At 34.5% G+C, this 27,289-nt stretch overlaps 1 protein-coding gene across 1 annotated transcript; it reads left to right on the forward strand.

Annotated features, from left to right (window-relative positions):
- Positions 1 to 387: 387 nt before the first annotated feature.
- Positions 388 to 27,289, forward strand: LOC109456022 (transmembrane serine protease 11D; the record flags this gene model as incomplete). The annotated part of the gene is made up of 9 exons (XM_074318201.1): positions 388 to 508; positions 2,486 to 2,604; positions 10,186 to 10,253; positions 13,895 to 14,052; positions 16,812 to 16,850; positions 19,701 to 19,878; positions 22,145 to 22,404; positions 23,581 to 23,723; positions 27,128 to 27,289. Coding segments are annotated over 9 exons (1,248 nt in total), but the record flags the coding sequence as incomplete, so codon positions are not given.

Consider the following 27,289-nt stretch of genomic DNA (forward strand, 5'->3'; position numbering starts at 1 on the left):
ACTACAGTAACTGTCCAACACAAGGTCTTGGAAGGAGTTAGAGCAAAACAGAGAACAAGTTGTTGTTCTTGAAAATTTCGTTAACTGGCAGAAGAAAGGAAAGCAAATTGCAAACCATAGGTTAGATTTCCTTATTCTTCTTCAAACTACCTAAATGACAACATGTTTGTGCTGAAAAAAACATTTGAGGAAAAATCATTACAGAGAATATTGTTTGGGTCACGTTTATTTCCAGGACTATATCCCCATCGAGAGTCACTCGGTTTCCTACAAACAGAACTATGTGCAAGCTAAGAGACTTTAGGAAGGCAGAAAATTATTGTGAACACTGAAATAACAGCTTCTCTGAGTGGAATGAGTAGGTTTTGATGTTTTTCTCTTGTTTTAAGGCCAGCACGGGCGCCATCGACAAGAATCCTGAATCCGTATGTAGTGTGTTTTGTTGTTACTGCGGTGGTGGTAATTCTTGCAGTGACAATAGCTCTACTGGTTTACTTTTTAGCTTTTGGTAAGTACCAGAAGATTAAAAATACAACTTTTCAGTCTAAATAAATATACTTTCAGATTAAAAGTTTTTCATTCTTTAATTGCCATTTTTATTTCTTAATATTTAAATAATTACATATCTTACTTATATCTCCCAAAATGTTTGTTTCTATATTTTCCTTCAATCAGTATATTTTTCTCTTCTTTTGGCCTTTTTTTAGTATAATAAATATTATTCCCCAGGCAATAATTATTCTAGTCAAAGAAAAAAAATCCCTTAATACTTTCTGATACTAGAATTTTCCTATTTTTTTATTAATATCATGATTACCTTTTTCATTTAATAACCTGATAAAATTTAAAAGTGAAATATTGCAAAAACCTTAAGTTTCAACACCTAAAATTTGGATGTACCTAACTACTTGTTAATTTGTGATTTATCTCTTGAAAATAATCTTAGTAGCAGAACAATTATGATAAATGAATTTACAACTAAGTAGAAGAAAAGGATAAAAGCAAACTTTAAAAAGAATTCTGTTATTTTATTATGTTTCTCTTATTTTGTTTAATTTTTCATTATTACATCACAAAAGTATAGGAAACATGAAAAAGAAAGAAATAATATAAAGAATACAAACACCCTGCTAATTCATAAACAACTATCCATAATCTCAGTGACTATTCGTTCAGATATTTTAGTGCAGATAAATGTGTCAAATTTCACTAGGTAATACCTACTATAATATGCTTTTTTCACTTAAAAATAATACACTTTGAGGTTTTTTAATAAAAATTCAGCTATAATTCTGTTAAGTCCTTTAAAACATGTGTGGGGATGTATGAGCGTGGAGAAAGAGTGAAAAACATAATTTACTGTATGTTCTATTGCAAATGGGCAAAAATGCTTAATTATGCAAAGGTTGAAAAACTCCCAAGGGTGCAAATCAATTACCAACATTAGAAAACCCAGTAACTTGGAATAATCTTTCAATCTAATTTATAAAGTTGTGGCTAAATTTTGCTTTTGACTACATTTTGCTATCAAATCACATGGAATCAACTATGTCTACGGTGAATTAAGAAAGGTAGGCAAAAGAAAGATCAATTTTCAGATCAATGAATATTCACTCGACACAGTGTGTCACACTTAAACACAAAGGGAGCAGCCTATGTAAATGCTGTACAAAGTGTATTCTGGTGACTGACTATTCATGGCACTAGAAAGACTTGTCCCTCTGCCACAAAGGTCTACACCTACCTTCCCCCAGGATCTCCAACTCTTTCCTGTGATGGAGGTATTTCTCCTCATAAAGTATGTATATGAATGATCAAAAGAAAGCAGAGAATTTTCCTCAGACATATTAGGTTATGTTCATATAATGTTTCTAAGATGTGTACAAGTGTGTTTTAGGGATTTTTGTTTTCTTCATGTAGCTGAATATGTCCTCTGAAAGACCCTTTTTGATGAAAATAATTCACATTGGACAACCAGATTAGATATTAATATCTTGTCAGAAGACTTATTTCCTAGCTCAGTCCAGAAAACTAATGACAAGTTACTGATTCCTCCAAAAAAAGTATTATTTAAAATAATTTTTAAAACTATTCAGAATTACTTTGGGTTATTTTTTAATGATAAATGAATAATAGCATATTATACACATTTGTTAATATTTCTTGAATAAATAAATCTGCAAACAGAAATCTTCCTAAAATATGTTTAGATTGAAAATTATGATACTTCTGAAAAATTTAATTTCTCAAATAATACTGTTCTGATTTTTATATATCTTTCACAGTTCCAGCTTTGCCAGTCTTTCTTAGAACTGAAAGAAAAATAATTTTATTACAGGTACATTTATATTAAGTTTAGAGTAGTCTTTTAAGGGAAGCAAAAAAAAATTTTAATTGTGTAACATACTTCCCATAATCTTGAGTAAATTAAAGATTAAAGCATTTAGTAAAGCGAAACTGATTCTGCCTTTTCTTTGTTTTACAGAGCAAAAATCTTACTTTTACCATAGCAGCTTTCAAATTCTAAACGTTAAATATAGTGATGAGTTAAACTCACCAGCTACACAGGTATATAAGTCTTTGAGTGGAAGAATTGAATCTATGGTAAGTATTTGTCTTTGCTCTTTATTCCATCATAAAACAAATATGATAATAAACCTATTATTTTGTGATACATTTGCAATTGCTAGATGCTCTGTATTATTTTCCTCTCTTGAATGGTGAAAGATGTTTCTTTGTGCTTTTATCAAGTTAACTCGCTAGTATACTGGTTCTTACATTTTCTTCAGTCATGAGTAAAAAGAGTTTGAAGGGTCATCACTAAATACATATTTTATATGATTATGATTTCAAAGATTGGAAGTGTATTATTTGTGCAAGTTGACCATTTATTACTGCTCTCCTTGAGATTGCCTTTTAGAATCCTTTTTATTTTGTCTAGTTCTTTTTTCCTTATTCAACTGAATACATAGGTAGTAGGTGTTACAAGACATGTTTGCATATCAATAATTACAGTTTGGAAAACACCACACTACTTCAGTGATAGATGTAGAAACTATGCAAAGCAAGCTTGGGCTTCCACTTGAAGAGGATGGCAGCCTGCCTGCCAGGAAACCTCACAAGTGGACCCTTAGCATTCGTTTATCATAACAGACCATGGTCTGACCTTCAGCTCTGCAGAATCAGCGTTGACCAGTTTCAGGGTTGCTCATTTATTACCTTCTGGAGTCTGACAAATATAAATTAATCTGATGGCTCTAAAACTTGAGCATGTAACAGAATCACCTATATTACTAACCTCTTGCATACAATAGTGTATTTGTTATAATTAATGAACCAATGTTGATACGTTGTTAACAAAATTCCGTATTTTATTCAGATTTCCTTAGTTTTTATTTAATGTGCTTTTCTAGTCCCTGATCCCATCCAGGATACCACATTACATTTAGTTATCGGGTCTTGTTAGGCTTTTGCAGACTATGACAATTCCTTGGATTTCCCTTGTTTTTGAATACCTTGACAGTTTTGAGGAGTACGAATCAGGTATTTTATAGTGTGTCCCACAACTGGGTTTTTCCTGATATTTTTCTCATGGTTTGACTGGGGTTATGTGTTTGGGGAGGAAAACCATAGAGGACAAGTGTCATTTTCATGACATCATGTGAAGGGGGTGCATATTATCAACATGCCGTCACTGTTGACCTTGATTACCTGGCTGAAGTAGTGTCTGCCAGATTTCTACACTCTAAAGTTACTTCCTCCCTTTTCCACACTACCCTCTTTGGAAGAAATATACTATAAAGAGTGCAGGAGTAGAGAGTTATTCTTTGAATATTTGAAGAATATTTAAATCTTCTATTTGTCTATTTTCCCCATGTATTTATTTATTCAAGCACTTGTTTATATCAATATAGTGGTCTATGCATTTTAAAATCTTAATGTCTAGATTTTACTCCAGAAGCGCCCCAGTTTACGTTCTCACCAGCAGTATATAAGTATTCCTAAGTATGCTTATTTCCCCATAGCATTAATACTAGGCATTGTAAATCTTTTTAATTGCTGCTAATCCAATAAGTGAGAAGTGATATCTCGTTATTTTGATTTGGATTTCTTTGATTACTAGTAAGATTTATTCTGCCTACATATATTAATAGGTCATTTTTATGATTTTGTTTTTGAAATTTCCAGGTCATGACCTTGCCCATTTTCTTATTGAAGTATTTGTCTTTTTTACATAAACTGGAAAAGAAAAACTTTTCCTTTCCTTATTAAAATATTAACACCTGTCATTCATGTCACATATATTTCTCTAGTATGTGATTTGATGTAGGGGTTTTTATGCCAAATAGATTTACTATTTTCATGTAGCCAAAATTATCAATCCGTTTTATGATTTCTCACTTTTGTGCCAAGTTAAAAAGGTCTTTCTCTACTCCAAATACTCTTTAACATGTTCACTCACATTTTCTTTTTGTACTTTTATTATTTCAGCTTTTAAAGTTTTATCTTTGATTCATCTAGAATTTATTTTATAGTAAGGTAGAGATCCAGCTTTTTTTTTCCAGGCAATAGCAGGGTGGTGGTATAAAATATATAAATATATAATATAAAATCATGTATTAAATAGTCCAATTGATTTGTCATGCAACCTTTATAATACACTAAATTCTTCTCTTTTTTCTGTACTCTTTTACTGATTAATCTTGTCTGAACCAGTACCAAACTATTTAGAGTACTGTAGCTTTATGGTATATTTAAACATCTGGCAGAGCAAAATTTCCCTTGAAATTCTGATGTATGATTTTCAGTTAACCTCAAATATTTATCCTTCTGTAAAATCACTTTGAACATTTAAAACATATGAATAATACTCTAATGTACTGCTTTATAGTTTACATAGCACTTTAACATATATTATCTAACCTTCAACTCACAACAGCCATATGAATTAGTAAATCATTTTTATAAACAGGTCAGCAAAGGTTGTGAGATTAAGAAACATCAAAGGCTATTCAACTGGAAAGGGGTAGAACAAGAATTCAAACCAAGGTGTTCTGACCACAAATTCAAGGCATACCATTTCCAATGGTAACATGAGTGCCACCATTATCCTTGTCCCATAGATGACATTGTTATATTTAACGAGTAGTGAAATAGTCCCAGAACTTTCTATAATATTGAGCAATTCACTTTTTTCTTGTTCTCAATGTATTCATCAGTAAAGTAAAATCATTGGGCCAAATGATTTTTATAGTACTTTCTAACTCAAAAAGCCTGTGATTTTGTAATGTCTATGAGAGAGATGCGTGCCTGTTTTTCTTACCCTGCCTCTCTATCCCCTCCTCTGTGTTCTTTACAGGCTCACTTTCCTCTACACTGCCATTAAATGTTGAAGTTGCCCAAGGCTTTGACCTACATCCTCCTCTCCTCTCACACTATCTCTAGATGGTCTATCTCTAGATGATCTCATCCATAACCATTATTTCAACCAAAAGTTACATACTAATGACTCACTCTATCTCTAGCCTAGACTTTTCTTTTGTACTTTAGACCTTTTCACCCAACTGTCAGCTTGACATCTCTACTTGACTGTTTTTAAAAATCTCAAATACATTATGTCCCAAAACTAAACTGATGATTTCCCCACACCATTCCGGTCTTCTTCCAACAATCTTATCCCCATTAATCACAATACCGTTTATTCAGTTTCTCAAACCAGAAACCTACAATTCATCCTTGACATAGTGCTCTGTCATTCCAAATATCAAATTCATTACCAACCCTTATAGGTTTTATCCCCTATTTCCCTCAAATCCATTTATTTCTTTTCATATCCACTACCACCATACCCATCTAAGCCATCATCTCTAAAGTACTAAAATAGCACCATAACTAATTTGCATTATTTCTTCCCTAAAATTGATATCCATATTCAGTAAGAGATATTGTTCTCATATTGCAAAAGCTGATCATATTATCCTCTTGTTCAAAATACTTCAGTGACTTCCCGTTATTCGTGATAAAGACCACATGCTTCTAACACACTAACAAGACCCGCGTGATTTGGCCCTTCTTATCACCTTAGCCTCTGCTCTCTATGCTACATACTTGCACTGGCTTTCTTTCATTCCTTAAACACAACCTGTTTGTTCCCACTGCAGGACTTTGCATGTGCCACTCCACCTGTGAGGCTTTTTTCTTCCTCTTCAATTGGATAACTCTGATTTTTTCTTTATGGAGCTGAAGAGATCAGCTCCATACGTATTTCCTCTAAGAAACTTCTCTAATCTCATTGATTGGATCAGATTCCTCTACTATAAGGCTACACATATCACAGTTATAATTTTACTTAAAAGTGCATGATAATTTGATTCATGCCTGTCTTCCCCCATTAGATGTAAGCTCCATGATGGCAAGGACTACTTATTTTCTCTCACCGTTGTATCCCATTGTTTGATACAGGAGCTTGGAGCACAAGAAGTGCTCAATAACCGTTGTTGAATGAATGAAAAATGAATGAGGCCATTTAGAAATAATGAAAGCACCTGTTTGCAAAACATATGTATCAAAACTGTGAACGCATTCTGATTGAATGGGTCTCTTCAAATAAAATAAGAGATTTCAATCAGGATTCATTCCTAGGATCAACTGAAACACTGAAATTCCTGTTTGCTATCAGGGTAATGTTGCAACAGATGCTTCAAACAATTGCCATTTTCCCCCAAAATATACCTGATGATAATCCCACAAATAAACTAGGACACAGGAAGATAAAGTAATATCAATTTAAAATTCATCTTATAACATCACTTATACTATCAGGGCTTTTGGATAAAGTTCATTTCAGGAACATCCATTTAACAAGCATCGATTGTTGCCTAATGCCTAAAAGAAAATTTGGCACATATATGGCATTCAAATAGTTGTTGGATGAATGAATAAATTATGCATTCTATCTGTTGATTTCTGTTTTAAGTCCTAGGGACACAAAATAAAAATGTTGTTGCAGTTGGGGTGGAGCTCACAGTGGTCTCCAAAATATGGTTGTTCATCCCAAGGAGGGATTCACAATAATTTATTAGAGTGATGGAAGAAAATACTCAGATGTCACTCTACAGGTATTTTTCCCTTAAATGATTTTTTATAAAACAAGGAAGGAAGGAAGGAAGAAAGGAAGGAAGGAAGGAAGGAAGGAAGGAAGGAAGGAAGGAAGGAAGGAAGGAAGGAAGGCAGGCAGGAAGGAAGGAAGGAAAGAAAGAAAAGAAATATATACCTTTAATTTGGTTTGCAAGGATAAGCAATTGACATCAGGGAAGATGGAAAGTCACTTGCTGAATTTCAACGAAACCTTTGCACGATAGCTGGAACTGACAATTGAGTGTCATGATTTATTAAATTCTACCAATGATGTAATTCATGCATTTGGAGCCACATGATTGTGTGGGAAGTTTTTTAGTCCTTCAAACCAAGTATTTGAATTAAACTTAGAATCATACTTTTGAGTCACTTTATCATAGTGCTTCAAAATTTTTAAATTCTATCCATATTGTTAACACTGAAAATATTATTTTAAAATAAATGTAATAAAATACATAAATATTTGTTCTATAACTCAGCCTTTTTAATTTCTAATTTTGTCAATGTTCTATAATGTATATTGTTAGTTAATACAGTATTATTACATGTATATAACTTATAAATAAATATATATGTTTTGGCTCCTTGTGCACAAAGTGTTTGGAATGCATGCAAGTACATAATCAAGAGTACATATTTGTAAACCACTGTAGTAATAGATAGACCATATTGCCACATATTTTATCTTTTTCTTAAAAACTAAATTTTCCGGAGCCTCTGATTAAACAAAATAGAAAGTTGTAACTGGAGGATGATTTGAAATCACAGAAACAGCCTCTTTTCTATCCTTTAGCTCATGAATAATATGAACAAAACTATATCTATTAAGAAAATACTGAAAGGAAGAAACTGATTTGTCTTCATGGGTAGCTAATAAGATCTTTTCCCTCTAAAGATGAAAAACGTGACAATGATAAACATTCTATGTATAATGCTTTACCCTTTGTATGATTTGTCTATTAACAGATTTAATGATGTTCATTTTGTTAGAATTTACCTAAATAATCCATATCTGACTTCAATTTGTATTGATAATATTACTGAGGTGTGAGGATTCTAGACTACTCCAAAATACAAAGATAGCATTGCCACCCTCAATCAGAATGAAAATATGAAATAGTTCTTTTTTCATTTTTTACTTGATTTTTGTCCAATGTAATAAGAGGGTCAAAAGTACAGGTTACAAAATCAAGTGAGTGTGAAAGCAGACTCATGTGACCCTTTGAACACACTAATTATTTTGAAGGGAAAAAGCTAAAAGTTGACTGTAAAGCTCACTAAAAGCTAACACATAGTTTCTATAAGCTGCAGTCATCAGCTGTACACAGATAAATTTTTTAAACACACCTTTGACTCTTCTCTTTTTCCAGATGGAGAAACTGACAGAAAGAAAGTTTATAAGGTTCATTCAATTTGTCATAGCAAGCTAACTCTGTGTTCTCCATTTACTGCTCTTTCCACTATCCCACTGGCATCCCCTTCAATCACCTGCTTACTAATTTTCTACCAAGTATTTGATAAATTCTAATGAAAGAACCAATAATATTTCCACACATTCCATAAAATATGGAATCTTGTCCATAGGCCTCTTCTTTCATCCTTGTATATAGATATATCAACCAATTAATCAACTTGCTTTATGTTACTTTTCTTAGTCCTCACTAAATTGCCTCTTAATATTTTCCGCACAACAAAAAAGGTCATAATTAAATTGGATTTTTATCACTTTGACCCAGTCTAGTCTGTGCAGGTACAATACCAAATCACAATTTAAAATATGATTATAAGAAACATTTATCTAAATTTTAGCAGCTCCTTCAGCCTTATGTCAGTTCCTTTTACTTCTGTTAAAGTCAAGTAAAATTAAAGTTAAAATCCTTTTGTTAAAATACTTTCCACAATATACCATATTAATAAACATATTAAAACCCATCCTTCTATGTAGCTAACTGGAATACAGTTCACCAAATGACAGTAACAGTTAATTCTAGATCATCAAATTTGGGGTGACTTTTTGCTTTCTTAATACATATTAGTATTTCTTGAACTTTTCAAAAAAGGAACACAAATTATTCTACTAAAATCAATAGTCTCATTATTCTTAAAAGTGTTCAAGGCCTCTCCAAAAAGAAAACAATTCCATTTTGTCAAACAGCTGGTTGTTCTGATATCTATCCATTAGAGTGGATACAATATGATGTAATAGAGATTGCCTAAAATTCAAAATTTCAAGAATTGGCTTAAAAACCTGGATTAATGTAATATTCAGCACGCTACTTAATTTCCCCACCTTCGTCTTTTCATGTCCACCTTCACCTTGGTGCAACCTCACATTACAAGCTAACAGAATCTACTCTCCATTGTGAGACCTCAGTACATCTGACCCTCTTAGGAACTGTTCCAGTCACAGAACCACTCCTAGTTCATAATGAAGCTCAACTTTATACCTCAAGAGGTCTGTCCTTGCTGGGATTGAGCAATGATTCAGGAAATAGTTGTGGTTAGGTCAGGAAACAACCAACTGATGGAAAAAAAAATAACGTCTGATGCTTAGGCATTAATCAGAAATATCAAGGAAAAGAGTGCCGTTGGCTTCTTTACCCCTTCTCTTCAAGACCACCATTGTTACTCATTTTAACCTGGTTTTTCCTTTTGAAAACAGTTAAGGGATCACACAATGTAAGTTGTATCAGTGGATTTCCCTAATGTTGGCTTGGTTCCTGCCCCCAAACACCTAGGAATAGCCACCAAATCACATAACATGGGCTCTCATTGAGTAAGATTGCCAGTGTGTTTCGAATGGCTTCTAGTGAAGACGCCTCCTGTCCACTATCATCTTTGTGTAATAGGTGAAGAAACGGGCAGTGCATCAAAGTTTACAAACCTGCCTAAATCAATCCATGTGTTCTGAAATGAAACTGAACTGTGAATTGATAACTCAAGTCCCTATTTCTCATTAACATAAGTCCCATGTTGCAAGTTTGGGAGCAAGGACTAAGGAGAGAAAGAACTGTAATTACAGAGAAGCTTTTTCCTTTCTTTCTACAGATTACTAAAACATTCAAAGAATCAAATTTAAGAAATCAGTTCATCAGAGCTCATGTTGTCAAACTGAGGTGAGTGGAATTATATAAAAAAATATGCAAACTTAGGTGCGGTTTGGCCCATTTGATTTTGTTTTACAGCATGGATAATGAATGTGACAGTCACACAATTTGTTGCAATATTACAAAAATAGTATCATGGGCAGCTTAAAAAACAATGCCAAAACAAAACCAAAACATGCCTCATATGATCTATTTACCTACTAATGCAAATAACCTTATTAATTTAATTCTCAGTAGGAAAAGGAGGAAAGGGTGGAGAGAGATTTGGGTGAAGGGACAGTAACAGGGCTATCCTATCGTATACATGTAGTAGATGCTATTCACAATGCAGTCTATGTAAACAGTGCCCACTGGAACTGTGCAATGTTGTGGTCTTGGGCATATTCATCCAAGATCACTATAATCAACATCAAAAGTGACTTGTTTTTTGTCTGCCTGGAATGCTATAATATAAAAAAGAATGCTGTGGCAAATGCAAGCACGTCTGTCATGAATAATAAAGGGAGTAGTGGCATGCATGTTAGCTATTTGCCATTCTTGCCTTAGTTGAATGTGTACCTATTCACGTGATATGACAAGACAAGCATTCTCAACTAAAATAGTCACCCTTTACTGACCCTACCACAAATGCTTCAAATGCCCATATTGCTCAATCTGTCAAGTAATATGCAAAAGTTCTTTGGAAGAAAGAATTATTTAATTCTTTCTCAAATACCACCACCACCAAAAAATTAAATTTTTTATTTTCTGTAGAGTCACATAATGAGTACCCAGGAGAATGAAGCTCTGGTCATGTAAGTTTTGTTGAGAGGTTAGAGGAGTAGGAAGAATCCATGAAAAGAGCATTTTCCAAACTACACTTCACTCAGTTCAATGTACATTCGCCTAAGTATTTTTGTGTGTGAAAGTCTCTGTACTAGCTGCAAGCTCGGAAAACATGAAGGACTGAATAAGCTATCTGTGTTTTCTCTCCTTTTGTTCACTTCCCATTTACTGCTCAATCCCCTGCAATTTCACTTGTGACCCCAACACAAAACACTATATGCTCTTGCCAAGTTCAACAATGACAGCATAGGGAATACAGTTAATATATTGTAATAACCATGCATGGTGCCAGATGGGTACTAGACTTATTGGGAGGATCACTGCATAGGCTATATAATTGTCTAACCACTATATTGTACACCTGAAACTAATATAATATTGGACTAACTATAATTGAAAAATAAAGAAAAAAAAATGACATGCAAATCACAAACTCCAAAGGAATCTTATCTGTTCTCTGGACCTCTCAACAGTATTTGGCCCTGTTAAATTTTCAAGTCTCCTTGAAATATTACCATCCTGTAGTATTATGACCCTACATATCCCTAATTTCCCTCTTACCTCTCTACTTTCTCCTTCTCCATTTTCTTTGCAGTTCTTATTCCTTCTCTGTACATTCCTCAAATGTTGTTGAAGGTCAAGTTGTACTATAAGCCTCACCTTCTCAGTACTCATTCTTTCCTTTTAGTGGCTTCCTTGCCACCTATATGCTGATTATTCTCAAAGTTGTATCTCTGGGCCAGAACTCTTTCTTCATCTCTAGACATAAACATACATAGCTATCCTCTTGATATCCTCATATGTATATCTTGCAGACAACTCAACTTTAATATGTCCAGACCTAAACCTATCATCCTTCCCTCACCAAATGTTACTCTTCTAGTGTTACCTACCTCTTTTAATGGCATCACCTTCACCTTCAAGAAATATGAGTTATCTCTAATTCCTGTCTTTCCCTCAACCCGTGTTATACATGTATCAATAGCATATATATATATATATATATATATATATATATATATATATATAACCATTGATACATGTATGTATGAATGTATAATGAATATATACAAGGTTTGACAATTAAGTTCATCAACTTGCCACAGTACACTTACATTGGCAGCACTGTACTAACAGCTCGGTAAGGTTTCATAAGCTTGGTACATCACTGTCTCACAGCTTTGTTTGTGTTGATGTGTGGTGATGTCTTGCTGAGTGGCATTCACTATAGATGTTGCATATTTTTGTGTACAATCACGAGAATGTCTGAGCTTGAATTAGAGCAACTAACAAACATTAAATTCCTTGTTAAACTTGACAATAATGGAAGTGAAATCAGGGACATGTTAGTCCAAGTTTATGGGGATAATGTCATGAAGAAAACAGCGGTGTACAAATGTACTAATTTTTCTGAGGGGAGAGAACTAGTCACTGATGCTCTGTGACAGATAAACTTCTATATTTTTCTTTTATGAGATGATGAGCAGAGTCTTTTCTTTCTAATCCCACTTTCACTGAGGATTTAGTTCGTTGAGAATCTGGCGTTATTCTGAAACCCCATGTCCACCTCTCTATTTTGCACTAGCCCAAGGCCTCATCTCCAGTACTTTCGTAAATGCTAAAACTCAAGTCTGTTGTATATTCTAGTGTTTATCACATAATATTCATGTTCTTTATTTTTGGTCTTTCAAGATTTCTCTTACTTTCCTTTGAACTAAGTTTTGCATTTCAAATAGAATTTATTATATTGTTTTCTAGCATGTCTGGTTGTTTTATTTGGAAAGTTTTAAAAATTATTCAGGTTTTCATGTTGCTAGAAATACAAGTTATAATTCTTTGTTCATCGCCTGCTTCTCCTTCAGAACTACTAGATCTATGAGAATGACAACTATGAATCTTGGCCATAGCTAATTTCTGAAACTAAAAAGAGTGACTAGGACAATATTTGTTAAGTAATATTAATGTCTGGAATGAATATTATGGCAGAACTAGCAACTGAGATTAGAGAAAAAGGTCTAGAATGAACATGAGGGCATCAAGACCAAGTTTGTCTCAATGCATGTGTTCAGAAAAAAAGACATCCAGTGTTCAGTGGAGGAAGTGATTTATATGGTAACCTACATAAAAGGAAGCGGAAATTATCTTGATGTTAAATAATTATAGCCTTTAGTTGAATTATCAAGCTTTGCAGAGAGGAGTATCTGTGGTTAATTGAAATGGAGATAAAATCTTAATATATGACTACAAAATTTAAAATTTGACTTTGTAGCCAGATGAATGGGTGTAGGTATCAGAAATTTAGCTTACCCTCTAAACCACATACATTTGGAAACTCATCACTTCATAACTTTGTTTAATGAGATGGGGTTCGGGGGGGGCTGAAGATTTGTGAAGTCTAATAATAGCTAATATAGTTCATTTACTATATGTTATATATTCTTTCCAAAAGTTTTGAATATATTAATTCATATAATCTTCATAACAACTCATAAATGTGAGGAGACTTAGATACAAAAAGATTAAGAAACAAACAGCTTAACCAAAGTCAAACAGTAGATGGCAGAGCTTGTATTCAGACTCTGGCATTTCTGACTTCAAAGCCAGTTATCCTGAATGGTGGGTACAGTATACTACGCATTGAAATAAAATATTTGTGGAATAGCACTGTGATATATCATTACATATAGAAACACTGTTATGTGACTCTGTTCTAAATTAAATACCTCACGTAAATTTTTTAATGTTTATTCAAGAAGAGTATATAAATAGAAGAGCAGAAAATTGTCATAATTATGTATTTTAAAAAATATCTTTCTGGTTTTTAGGCAAGCCGGTAGTGGTGTGACAGCAGATACTGTTATGAAATTTAAATTCCCTAGGAATAACCATGGTGCATCAATGAAAAACAGAATTGAGTCTATTTTACACCAAATGCTGAATAACTTTGGAAACTTGGAAATACATTCTTCGACTGAGATAACACGCAAGTATCATTATTTACATACCTTTTTTTTATTTAATATATCTCTCAGTTTAACCAGTTATAATTCACATTTTAATTTAATGAGAGATTAACCACTTTATCCTTTATGAAAACAGTACATTATAAAGCTAGATATAATATGTGGACCTTTAATATAAAACATTCTAAAGTTTAAAGAATCATTCATATAGTAAATTTTAATTTGCTAAAATTTCTTTATTCATTTTCCTTCTCAATAGTCCTTATGAGGAATGTTGCTGTCAGATGTTCAATTTGTAGTTATCTATAGAAATGGTAACTGTTCAAGGTCAGAGAACAATTTAATGATCCACTCCACCTAGAACAGAGCATGCCATTGGAAGGTAACTGGTAAATATTTGTAGAATAAAGAAGGAAATTAGAAGATTTAGGTATATCCCTATCTTCGCTTTGAAAATCATCTCTCCCTCAGCCTGCCTTGAATCTATGTCCATTTTCTTCCATCCCTACTGTTACCACTCTGGTCCAAGCCAATATCATTTCTTAAACTTCTGTACTGGCCTCCACACTACTCTCCTTGGCCCTTCCAATCTATTGTCCATATATTGATCGAAGAAATATTTTACAATATAAATGCAATCTTGCTTAAAAGCCTCCTACAACTTCCCACAAACACTGCCCCTACCACCCACACACACCTGTAAATGGGATGTCATATTTCCTCCTTTGCCCAGGACAGTCACAGTTCATGCCAACTGTCCAAGAACCATTATAAATATTGCTCCCTCAGTGTCCTGGTTTGAACAATAAATCATATTGCCATTTCATCTAAAGCACTGCATGATATTGTTCATACTTCCCCCAGCCCCTTATTATACCTCTGTCTTCCTCATTCACTGTAATCTGGCCACACTTTCATTTACTTCAACTGCCAAGCTCCTCACCTTCCAGCCTCAGGGCCTTTGGATACGTTGTTCCAATTTGTTATAACCCTCCCTAGATCACACCTGCTCATCCCTCAGGTTTCATCAAAATTGTTGCTTTCTAATGGAAGCCTCTTGTAACTGCCATCACTCAAATATTTACCTTTGTCACAGACTTCTTCATTTACCTTCATAACATTTATCACAGTGGAAATGACAAAATCATTTGTGATTCTTGTACTGTTTGTCTTCATCCCACTCTGTAAACTTCCTAAAGGCAAGAACCAGTCTGTGTTGTTGATCCTACTGTCCTTCTACCACCCAGTTTCTAGTACCTAATAGATACTCCATTATTATTTGTTGCATGACTAAAAGGATTACTTCATATATCCCTAGAATTTAAGGACACTCCTCCAACTTTGTCATGTACTGCTAGCTTAGTAACCCATGATTCCCTCATAATAAGCTCAAGATTAAAGAATTTTGGTGGCTCCCGCACAGGACTGATATTCAATCAGATAGTTTACCAATAGATAGGAAAGTAATTTGAAATCTGTTGGTAAACAATCACTGTACCAGGCCCACAAAGTTGTCTCCTCAGCCCCTCTAAGGCCTTCCACCTGTACTCTGGACTCCCAGCTCCTTGCCCTGCAACTAAAGGTTAATGCTTAGCACAGAAAGGACCTCCCAGACACTGCTCCAGCTCCATGGCTGGTTGTACCCTTTCTGACTGGCTGGCATTCACACACGTTACAGTTTGTTTAGTCCTCACAACAACCATATCTTACAATTTTATAGTTTCCACTCAGAAAAGGTAGATAATTGCCAGGGTCATAGAGCCAGCATGTAGAGGAGTCAGGATTTGAAGTCAAGTCTCTCTTGTTCAAAGAAAGAACAAGCAATGGCCCCTTATTTTTCTTTCCTGCCTCCAAAAAGGTGTCTTGGCTCCTCTGACACTTACAAAGAAGAAGTGATGCCAAGCCCTGTGAAAATTCTGGCAGCAAGTAAGTTTTGATTTTAGAGAGCATGAAAACCTATTGGAGAAGTTTAGATTTATCTTACCGGAAACAAGAAGATGATTTCTCATTTAAAGATTTAAAACAGAGAAGGACATGATCTGACATACATTTTTAGAAAAATCAGTCTGGTAAAAGTATAGATGGATGCATTGAAAAGTGCAGAAGTGGAGTCAGGGAACCCAGTTTGAAGATTATTTTAAGAGTATAGCTGTCAAATGATGAAAGCATGAACTACCGTGTTTCCCCGAAAATAAAACTGGATTTTATACCGTATCTCTCCGAAAATAAGACCAGGTCTTATAATAATTTTTGCTCCAAAAGACGCATTAGGGCGTATTTTCAGGGGATGTCTTAGTTTTTCATGTACAACAATCTACATTTATTCAAATACAGTCATGTCATCTTCTTCTAGAAGATCGTCATAACATACTAAATGTGTCTGTCTGGCTGACGATCTTAAGTGAAGTTTCCTTTTGGGGTAGGTCTTATTTTCAGGGAAACACGGTAAAGTAGTAGCCAAAGGGATGGGGAAGATGGGGCTAATTCAAAGGAGAGTCAAAGGACAGACGGTACAAAATCTGGAAAGCAATAAGATGTGGAAATGACAAGAAAGGAAAAGTTAAAAGAGCATTTTAGATTTCTAGCTACTGGTTTTAAGTGGTGTGATTACCAAATGAGGAGCCTGGAGTCTGTGAGTGATTAAGTGATTCTGATCATGGTTGTCTGAGGACTACACTTTAAGAAATTAAGGTAAAATGATATACAGTCCTAATAAGGACTCAGTACAATAGTACTGATCTTACTTACTCTCATCCTTTTTTTTTTTTTTGGATACCAGAAATGACTGACCAGGATACAGTACATATTTTAACTCAAGGTAAGTTTTAAAATTATTTTGTAAATACGGCTTACCAAAATATAAAGAGTAAGTGTTCAAGTCATTTTTGCTCTTTGCCAAGGCAGTGTCTACTGAGGTGGTATCTTTATTCTTAATTCATTCACATGGGTTGTTGTTGACATAAGACATTACTGATCCCATTGGTCCATGGAGGGATTTTCAGGTTTCCCTCTCCTTTTATAAGAAAAGAGGTAGTAGTGGCATTCCACCCACTCTGTATTGAGTTTGAACTCATGAAAAACTTCTTGGCAGCTTTAGAAAGCTTTTCCTGCCCTGGTTCTACGGTGACACTTCTGTAGATGTGTAAATTATGTTTGGTGACACCAATTATATGGCTTCTCATAACCACCAGAATATGTAGCTTGCTTTGTTGTGGATTTAATTATAAAGTATAATTAAAAAAAGTTATGAAAGGTGTTGTCAGTTTTATGTCTATAACCTAAAGGAAAAGGAAAAGTCACTACTTTCCAATGTCATCCTGTATACTCTCAGGCTAGGATAACAGAAATATAATCCCTAGAAACAGCAGTTTGCGTCTCTGCTGATAAATATAGTTAGAAATTAGTTCAATGTACCTCAATAGCTGGTCTATCTCAGATACCTAAGTAATGATACAGGATAATGTTACCTCAATGAGTGTTTTTCAACTTAATTATTAGGTTGGTGCAAAAGTAATTGTGGTTTAAAGGTTAAAAATTGCAAAAACCGCAATTACTTTTGCACTACCCTAATATATATTTAATTCATGCTTTTTAGTAAAAATATGCTTAAGTAAATTACTAGAGAATTTGGTTGGAGGATACAGCAAAGGAACCTATGTTCCATGTATATTTGTAATGTAAGTCTAGTCCTCCTCTATCTGGGAACTCTGTTAGAAAAAAATGCCTTTGCATGGTTGTCCCACTGAAGCAGTGTCCCTACTTTAGAACTGGTCCAGCAATAGAAATTGTTGGTGGTGATTTACCTCTAAAATCCTATTAATAGATTTAAATGAAAGGAAATAAATCATGATGATGGGAGATGAGAGGTACTGAGGATCCGTTCACCCCAGCCCATTTCAGCTTTGGCCACTGGAGTTCTCATGGGCTCTCTTCAGATGTTTAAGTAAACCTCATATAGTTACTTAGAAACACTGTCACCCTTGAGTATATTCCTTTTCAAGTTTATTTTAAGATAATTCCTTGAAAGTTGCTGAGAGTAAATCTGAAGCATTCTCACCACATACACACACACACACACACACACAAATTAACTATGGGAGGTGATGGATGTGTTAATTATCTTGATCTTGATCATCATTCAACAATGTATATGTATATCAAGTCATCATATTGTACACTTTAAATATATTCAATTATATTTGTCATGTATTACTCAATAAATTTGGTAGGGGGAAACGCATTTTCTGATTTTTCTCTAGTATGGGTCTGAGAGTCAATATTTCTTTTCTTTTTTTTTTCAGCTTACAATAAAATTGTAAGATAGTTAAGTGTACAATGTCATGATTCGATACATATACACACACACACACACGCACAGTGAAAAGACTCCCCTTTTCACTAGTTAACACACATCATCCATCACCTCATTTAGTTACCCCTCCCCCAATTATTTTTGGTAAGAACACTTTAGTTCTACTCTCTTGGCAAATTTCAATTGTACAAAACAATATTATCAGCTATAGTAAGCATGTTATACATTAGATCCTCAGATTTTATTCACCTTATAGCTCAAAGTTTGTACCCTTTTACCAAACTCTCCTTATTTTTAACCCATGTTGGCAATCATTTTCTACTCTGTTTCTATGAGTTTGACTTTTTTTCCTTTTTCTTTTTTTTTCTTTTTTATTTATTGGGGAGACAATTGTTAGTAAAATTACATAGATTTCAGGTGTACAATTCTGTATTACATCATCTATAAATCCCATTGTGTGTTCAGCACCTAGAGTCAGTTCTCCTTCCATCACCACATATTTGATCCCCCTTACACTCATCTCCCACCCCCACCCCTTACACTCCGGTAACCACTAAACTATTGTTCTTTTTTTTTTTTTTAAAGGTGATATCATGCAGTAGTTGTGTTTGTCAGGATCATTTCACTTAGCACAATACCCTCCAGCTTCATCCATGTTGTTGCAAACGATAGGATTTCCTACTTTTTTAAGGCTAAATAATATTCCATTGTATGTGTGTGTGTGTGTATATATATATATATATATATATATATATATATATATATACACACACACACACACACACACACACACACACACACACACATATATATATATATATATATATATATATATATATATATATATATACATACATACATACATACATATTACATTGTCATGATCTAGTCATCCATTGACAGACACTTAGGTTGTTTCCACACAGCGTCAATATTTCTAACAAGCTTCCAAGGGAAGCCATACTGCAGGCCCACAGACCACACTTTGAGTAGAAAAGTTATAGAGAAGACGGAAATTTCCTAGTGAACCTGTGGCCTGAGCTGGTACATCCAGCATTGACCTGTTTTATCCCCCATTTGTGAGGAATTCCAGGGAACCCTGAAGCTGTTCTAGAATTTGAAGGCACATACCAATTAAGTTCAGAAATGTTCTCTAAAATGCAGTTTATAGGCAACAGTAGTGATGTAAGTACTCTAAAAATATAACATGTTGTTCATGCTTTTGGAAAGGCTAGCATGTTCTGGGGAAAAACACATAAGAGACAGAAAAGTCATAAAAGATGGTGAAATTCTTGTAATATCTCCCAAAAGTAAAAGAATTATGATCTCTGTACATTAATGCTGTTTTCTCATTAGAGTGTGGGGCCCGTTCAGACCTAATGACATTGTCTACAGAGAGAGTCGTGGGAGGCTCCAATGCTGTGGAAGGAGACTGGCCATGGCAAGTCAGTCTACAGTGGAATAATATTCACCACTGTGGAGGCATCCTGATCAGTAAAACGTGGATCCTGACAGCAGCTCATTGTTTCAGAAGGTGAGGCCACAGCTACCTACTCATCTGGAACAACTAGGAGAGACATATACATGAGGACTCCACCTATAACCCTAGGACCGAACATGATTAGATTGTGTTGAAAGCAAAAAGAGTATTTTCTTCCTAGTCATGATAGCAAAAATATTTTTTTCTCCTTTAGCTTTATAATTTATTCTTATTTCTCTATTTCAGGTAATAGTATATCATCATGGTAAAGAACACAAATTTATATGTCCAAATGTTTAATTTAAATCCTAGCTATAAAAGCTAGGAAATGTATCGAACCTCCATAAGACGTTTTTCTTTTTCCAAATTAGAGTCAAATAGGGACATACCATTATCTATGTCTTAGTGTTATTGGTAGGATTAAATAACTAATGCAACTATATTTTAAATGTAAACAAAATGAACTGTTGCAAGAAACTTGCACAATATATTATATAAGTTAATCAATAGGCTGAAAGCTGATCTCAGACTGCCCTATGCCCTTAATTTATTCTTTCAAAAATTACTGAGTGTCTATTATGAGCACAATGCTACCTAGTATAAACACTAATTAAACAAACACTGCAACACTGCTCCTACTTTAGGGAGCCTATATTCTAATGTTGGAAGTAGACATGCACAAAGGTAATGATCAATTACAGGGAGTAACATAAATAAAATGAATTTAAGCAACTTACAGAATATTCTTTCTCGATGTGAATAAAGGCTATTGCTAACATTAGAGTAATAAAATGCCAGTGGATACATAAACTTATCCTATTGACATAAAGAAAAGGTCCTACTCCTCATAGTAGAAGGACTTTAGACTTTGGTGTGACAAAAATCTGTTAGGTTCAGACCTACCTTATTATTGAGGCATCCTAGATCCAAACATTGCTGGGAACTAAACTCAAAAAGTCCACTCAGTAAAACGATGGTGATCTGAACTCAAGTATATCTCTTACCATACCTATTCTCTACTCAGACTTTCAATTATCACTGTGTAAAATCCATCCTCCTTACCACACACCGAAAGTCCTCCAATTAGATCAATTCAGACTTATTTTTCGAAGCATGAACCTTGAGCTCCAGCCAGACTGCATTAGTCTCTTCCCCTGGACTCTGCATACATTTTACTACTTAAGAGCACTTGCTCAATATGCTTCTTCTCTTTAAAATGTTAGTATCCCTTCCAATCCTCCATTTCTTCCTATTGCAATTCTGTAAAATCTTCACTGTTTCTAAGATGTCCTTTATAGATTCAAGGATACTGCCTCATAACACAGTGCCTGTTACAAAAGTGTTTGTTAAATTAAGAAGGAGTAAAGATTAGCAAGGCTAGTATACAATTTCTAAACAAAAGTTTTAGGAAACCCCAAATTATTATTCTGAATTTTCTTATGGCTATTTTACAATGCAATTATTTTTACACAATGAATAAATTTAAAATTATCAAATTTCTGATTTCAATTGACACATTTATTGCTGTGTCCCAGAAAACACAAGGAATGAAATTCACAAAAACATTTCAATTTTCATTGCCACCTGAAAGGCCAAAGAACAGGAGTGGCACTAATTGATTTCCATCAACCCTGAGTGTGGGAACCGGACATGCAAATACCTGGACTTAGCAAGCACTTAGTGTAACCAAAGATGTAATAGAAACAGTGCTGGATTCAAAGCCCTATTCAGATCCAACCACCAAAAGCTAAGTAAAGTCTATCACTATAGGAAAGCCACAGTTATAAATATCACCAATGAAAACCAAAAGAATCCATGATTTTAAAGGCTTAGAACATCTTTGAATTTTGCCTCCCCAAATCTTTCTATTCACTACCATGACTGATCCATGAGAGTCAACAAGCTACATGAAACTTATATTGGTTCTACTTTCCCTGTAGACCTGATTATCACCTGAGAACCTATCAGTGAGAATTTGTTTGGGGCATGACCAGCCTTATGTTAAGATACATGTAAGTGATGAGGCCGTCACAGAAAGGAGTCTTGAATTGTCATCTCCTCTATGAAGATTTCCCTGATGCTCTCTTCCCTCCCTCACCTTATTCCCACAGAAATTTGCTTATCTATCTTCAACAGTAGTCCCTCAGATTGGATAGGCTATTTTCTTAGTCTCCTCCGTAGTGTGTAGAGCTGATCAAATTATTCCTTGATGGTGGTGGGGGGTGACAAACACAAAATCCAAATATTTGAAATTCTCATAAATACCCTATTCAAATCTATGTTTTTTTTAAATTTGTTTTGTGTTTTTTTTTTTTTTTAGAGACTCTGATCCTCATAAATGGATTGCCACCTTTGGTATTTCCTTAACATTTCCTCAACAGAGAATGAGAGTAAAGACTATTTTAACCCATAAGAATTATAACTCTATAACTCACGAAAACGATATTGCAGTTGTAAAACTTGAAAGAGATGTCGACTTTACCAAAAACATCCACAGGGTGTGTCTCCCAGTGGCTACCCAAAATATTTCACCTGGTTCTACTGCTTATGTAACAGGATGGGGATCTCAAAAATATGGCGGTAAGTGTTTCAGCAAAAACAACAAAATCTCCTGGTGCATGCTATTTTTTTTGTTAATTAGAGAACACCTGTAGGACAGGTTCTATGGGCAGAATCATCCTATATTCTGGTAAGCCTAAACTCTAGTTATTCCTGAGTTTCTTCAGCAAAGCAAAGCAACACCCCTAGACACTATGGGGAATTCTCAAACACAGTGATAGGGAAATGTAAAACTATGTGACGAAGAAACATTAGTTCTTAAAAAAAGAAAAGAAAAAGAAAAAGAAACATGAGTTCTCCAATGCTGTTGAGACTCCATAGGACTCAAATGACTTTCCTATAAAGAAAAAAAAAAAAGTTTTAAAAGAGAACTCGCTAGGTACTCTCTAAAGGTTTTAATACCCTTTGAGGTGTTAATACCCATTTAAGTTATTGTGGGATGAAATAAATCCTACCTCAAGCAAGAAACTCTCTGTGTACATAAGCATTTCCTCAGACTTTGTCTATTGAATGAATAAGATGGAAATAAATATAAGGGCAATGTGAGAGCAAAGAGGGCCAAGGGGAAAATAAAAATATCAGCCAGGAAGTGAAAAGATAGCATTAACAACTGTCATGTATTTATATCCATGTTGTAGATGTCTCGCCAAGGGATAATACAAATATTTAACTGTCCAAGAAAATATTTTGCTGTGTTCTCATTGTCCAAAGTAATTTAGTGTAGTAGATAAAATTTGTGCCAGTCACAAAAATGGCAGTGCCATTTTGAGGGAGCATCAATATAAAATAGATTATTTCTTTAGCTTTGAAACCAGAGTGGTTTCTCTTTTCTTGCTGGATTAAAAGTTATCCAATATGTAATTTTCCAATTCAGAGTCAGTCAGTAGATAATTTAAATGCTACTAGTCAATTTTAAGATAGCAAGTTTTGTTTTCCTCTTAAGGTCTAAGGAGTATCACAAAGCTAAAGCAAAAAACAAAACAAACAAAAAGAGAAAAAAAAACTAATCTGTGCAGAGGGGTTATCCTTCTCTACTGTGGATATCTTTGCTGAGAAGACATTTCTAAGTACATATTCAATATCCTTTAATGAATGAGAAATAATATGTGGAGTACATTTATTCCATCCCATATTCATCATAGAGTCATTAACTTATATATTTTGATGTCCATTTGCATTCTGCTGTATATTTAACAGGCCACACAGTTAAAGATCTACAGCAAGGACGGGTCAACATAATAAGTAATGAAGTATGTAATGGACCATTTAGTTATAATGGAGCAGTCTTGTCTGGAATGCTATGTGCTGGAGTACGTTACGGTGAAGTGGATGCATGCCAGGTAAGTTCAAGACAATTTTATCAATGTTATCATTCAAGTTTATAAGTACTTACTAGTATGTGATACTGTGATAGGCATAGAGGTAAATTATAATACGTAGTTCTGATCCTCTCAAAATTGACAATCTAGATTTTACAGATAAAAATCTTTTACAAAGTTGATTTGTCATGAAAAACTAATTCTGAGAAGCCAAATGGCAGAGTGGTTAACCACCCAAGCTCAAGAACTAGACAGACCTGGATTTTAATTATTTAACCTCTATAACCAATTCTTTTATCAGTAAAGTGGGGTTGATAACAATAATAGCATCAAACTTTTGGGGTACTACTAAAGATTAGATGGAGATTAAATATGTCAGGCATGTACTAAGCAACAAAGAAACTTCAGCTATTTTTACTGTTTTTATTAACCTAGATCATGATCCCTGACATTAATAACTGATTTCAACCTTTATTTAATATTCATATAAAAGTGATTTTTAAAATTAGTTTCACGTGTAGAAAACAATGTAATAGTTAGACATTTACACCCCTCACAAAGTAATAACCCCCTCTCCCAATCTACTACCCCTCTGACATCGTATATAGCTGTTACAGTTCCAGACTCTATTCCTTATTCTGTACTCCACATCCTGTTCCATATCACTAATTTCAACCTTGTAACCACTCTGAGGGTTTAAATAAATTAATCACTCATCTAAGACTCAAAGATAATAATTTATGTTAAAATATAAATAACATATGAATAGCAGCACATTTAAGATAGAAAATTTACACAAAAAGCTTAGTTACTTGAGTCACAACAGCTCCCACAATTTTAACACAGCAAAATGAGAAAAAAAAAACAACCTATTTAGATCCATTCTATAATTTTCAACCAAATAGAAAAATGCAAACAATATGAAATTTTTCCTTTAAAATAATTAGTATTAGATTTTAATACTAAATTTTTAAATTAAATTATCTAAACAATTTAGGTAGTTATATCTTTTACTAGATTGTATTCCTATGTCTGAAACCCAGCCCCATATATTAATAGTAACAAGTACTTAGTATCAAAAATTACATTTCTGGAATTAAGAAAAATCAATCTGTTTTCTTAGGGAATCTGAAGCTGTTTTCCTGGGAATTGTAATCAGAAAAAAAATCTGATTTATTCTTTCCACAAACATTACTTTTACATTTAGGGCTCACATTATTTGAAAAAAAAGTGAATAAAAAGTAGTTCTTACATAGTTTTTGTGAAGACCCCAATCCATGTGCACTTTCCCCAAAATGAAACATTTTTTTGACTGCAGTTTGTGTGTAGGTGAGGGGAATTGGTTATCAATTTTCAAGATACTATTAATTACCTAATGGCCCTTTAATCCCTCTATGTTGATATGTCTTTGCAGTAAGGAATGCTTCTTACTCTCCTACCTGTATCTTGTTTTCTTTCTAGCCCTGTAACAACTTGGGCTAGAATTCTCAACTTGCTTAGTTTTCCAAATAATTCACCAAATAAGAAACACACCTCTATACTGCCAATTCTGGATTACTAAAACCTGGATTAATTAATAGATTCGGGATTAATTAGACCTGACTTACGGATACACAAGTATAAAAGGGTGTTACTCACGATTTACTCATGATGCCCTTTACCTTCTGTGTATACAAATTCTGCTCTTCCACCAAGCCTAGTTCAAGCCATAACTCATCATATAACGTCCCCTGTGTTTTCTTCTCTAAACCTGATTTTCAGCTGCAATACTATAATACAGATTTTGTGCCTCAAAAATAGCATTTTACGCAAGAGCTTAGAATATGATATTCATTTCTGTTCATTCATTGAAAGAAAATGATTACTTTCCACGCACCATGTGCTATCACAACAATGGGATCCCGCACTCAGTAAAGCTATGGGCTAGAACAGAACACAAGCTCAGATGTCTGCACAATCAAGCAGTGACGTTCGCCAAATACAGGAAACATTACAGTTTAGCATTTGCTTGCTCATTCTTGGTAAGACATTACACAGAAATTTCAAAATATAAAAGAAGTAGCGGCAAAAACACAATGATGAAAAAGTGCTGAGAACTGGTTAACTGGAGCAGATTTGCACAATCTAAAGGAGGCAGGTGCCAACCAGCTTGATGCAGTGCTTACCATGCAAGCTGGTGATTCACACACCAACCCTTCTTCGCATCAAGGCCAGTAATTATGTAGGTATATAAGAACTAGCTACTAAGAGCAGTCAAATGAATAGCAAACTGTTCTAGAAGCACACTTGATAATAATAGCTGATGTTTTATTAGTACCGACTATAAGCCAAGCAGTACTCAAAGTGCTATGTGTGTTAAACTCATTTAAACACATAAAAACATTATTTACAGATGAGGAAATTGAAGCACAGGGAACTACCAAATAGCTTACTTAAGGTAATATATCTGGCAAGTGGAGGATTCAAACCCAGGCTATTTAACTCCAGAACTCGCAAATTTAACCCATCATGCAGCATGTAGGACCTACTAAATTTGTCTCCCCAACTAGAAAGTGTATGCACAGATATTTGTTGGTTGGCTTATTATTGTAGTTGGCTGGTAAGTATTCTATAAGGAATGTTTTACTCATTGCCATATATATTTTTTTCCTGTGTATTCACCAAAAGAATATTTTTGGTGAATCAGACACCACGTAGGGAGGGTACTGTGAATAGAAAGATGAGACTTGTAAAAACTCATTAATTCAACAAATATTTTATTAGCATCTCTATGGGGTAGAAGCTTCAGATACAGCAGTGTCTGGAATAGGTATGCCCCTTCCCTGATTGGCCTTACAGAATAGCCAGAAAAACAGGTATCATAAATGCAATGAGTGTTGCAGAGATGTGTATCTGCTACAGTGAGGGGAACTGATCTGTGGGAGTAAGTTTAACAGGTTCACAAACGTGCTTGCATGAAATAATGAAGAAGCAGTGAAAGAGACACACATAAGATACAGGGACACAGGCAGTGACAAACTAACCCAGCCTAAAGGTGGAAGGAGTGGCAGTGGGGAGGAAAGGTACAGGTGGTCAGGGATGGCTCCCTCATGGAGGTAAAGCTTGGGATGAATGGCAGGCAACCAGGCCCCTGAGGGAGCCGGGAAAATGTGTTTCTCATCTTCTCACACTTGCTGAAGGAATAACATACCGTGTTTCCCCAAAAATAAGACCTAGCCGGACAATCAGCTCTAAAGCATCTTTTGGAGCAAAAATTAATATAAAACCCCGTATTATATTTCATATTATATTATTATTGTAAGACCTGGTCTTATAGTAAAATAATTTATTGTCATAATGGATATGACTTCTACTGCCATAGAAATAAACTCCTAACTTTGGGATTGTCTTCACACTTAAATAATCAATCATTCTGTTTCCCTCAGGGTGACTCTGGTGGCCCACTAGTACAAGAGGACTCAAGGCAACTCTGGTTCCTCGTGGGGATAGTAAGCTGGGGGGATCGATGTGGTCTGCCAGATAAGCCAGGAGTGTACACTCGAGTGACAGCCTACCGTGACTGGATAACCGAACAAACTGGGATCTAG

This window comes from Rhinolophus sinicus, linkage group LG02 (genome assembly GCF_036562045.2).
Source record: "Rhinolophus sinicus isolate RSC01 linkage group LG02, ASM3656204v1, whole genome shotgun sequence".
Lineage (NCBI taxonomy): Eukaryota > Metazoa > Chordata > Mammalia > Chiroptera > Rhinolophidae > Rhinolophus > Rhinolophus sinicus.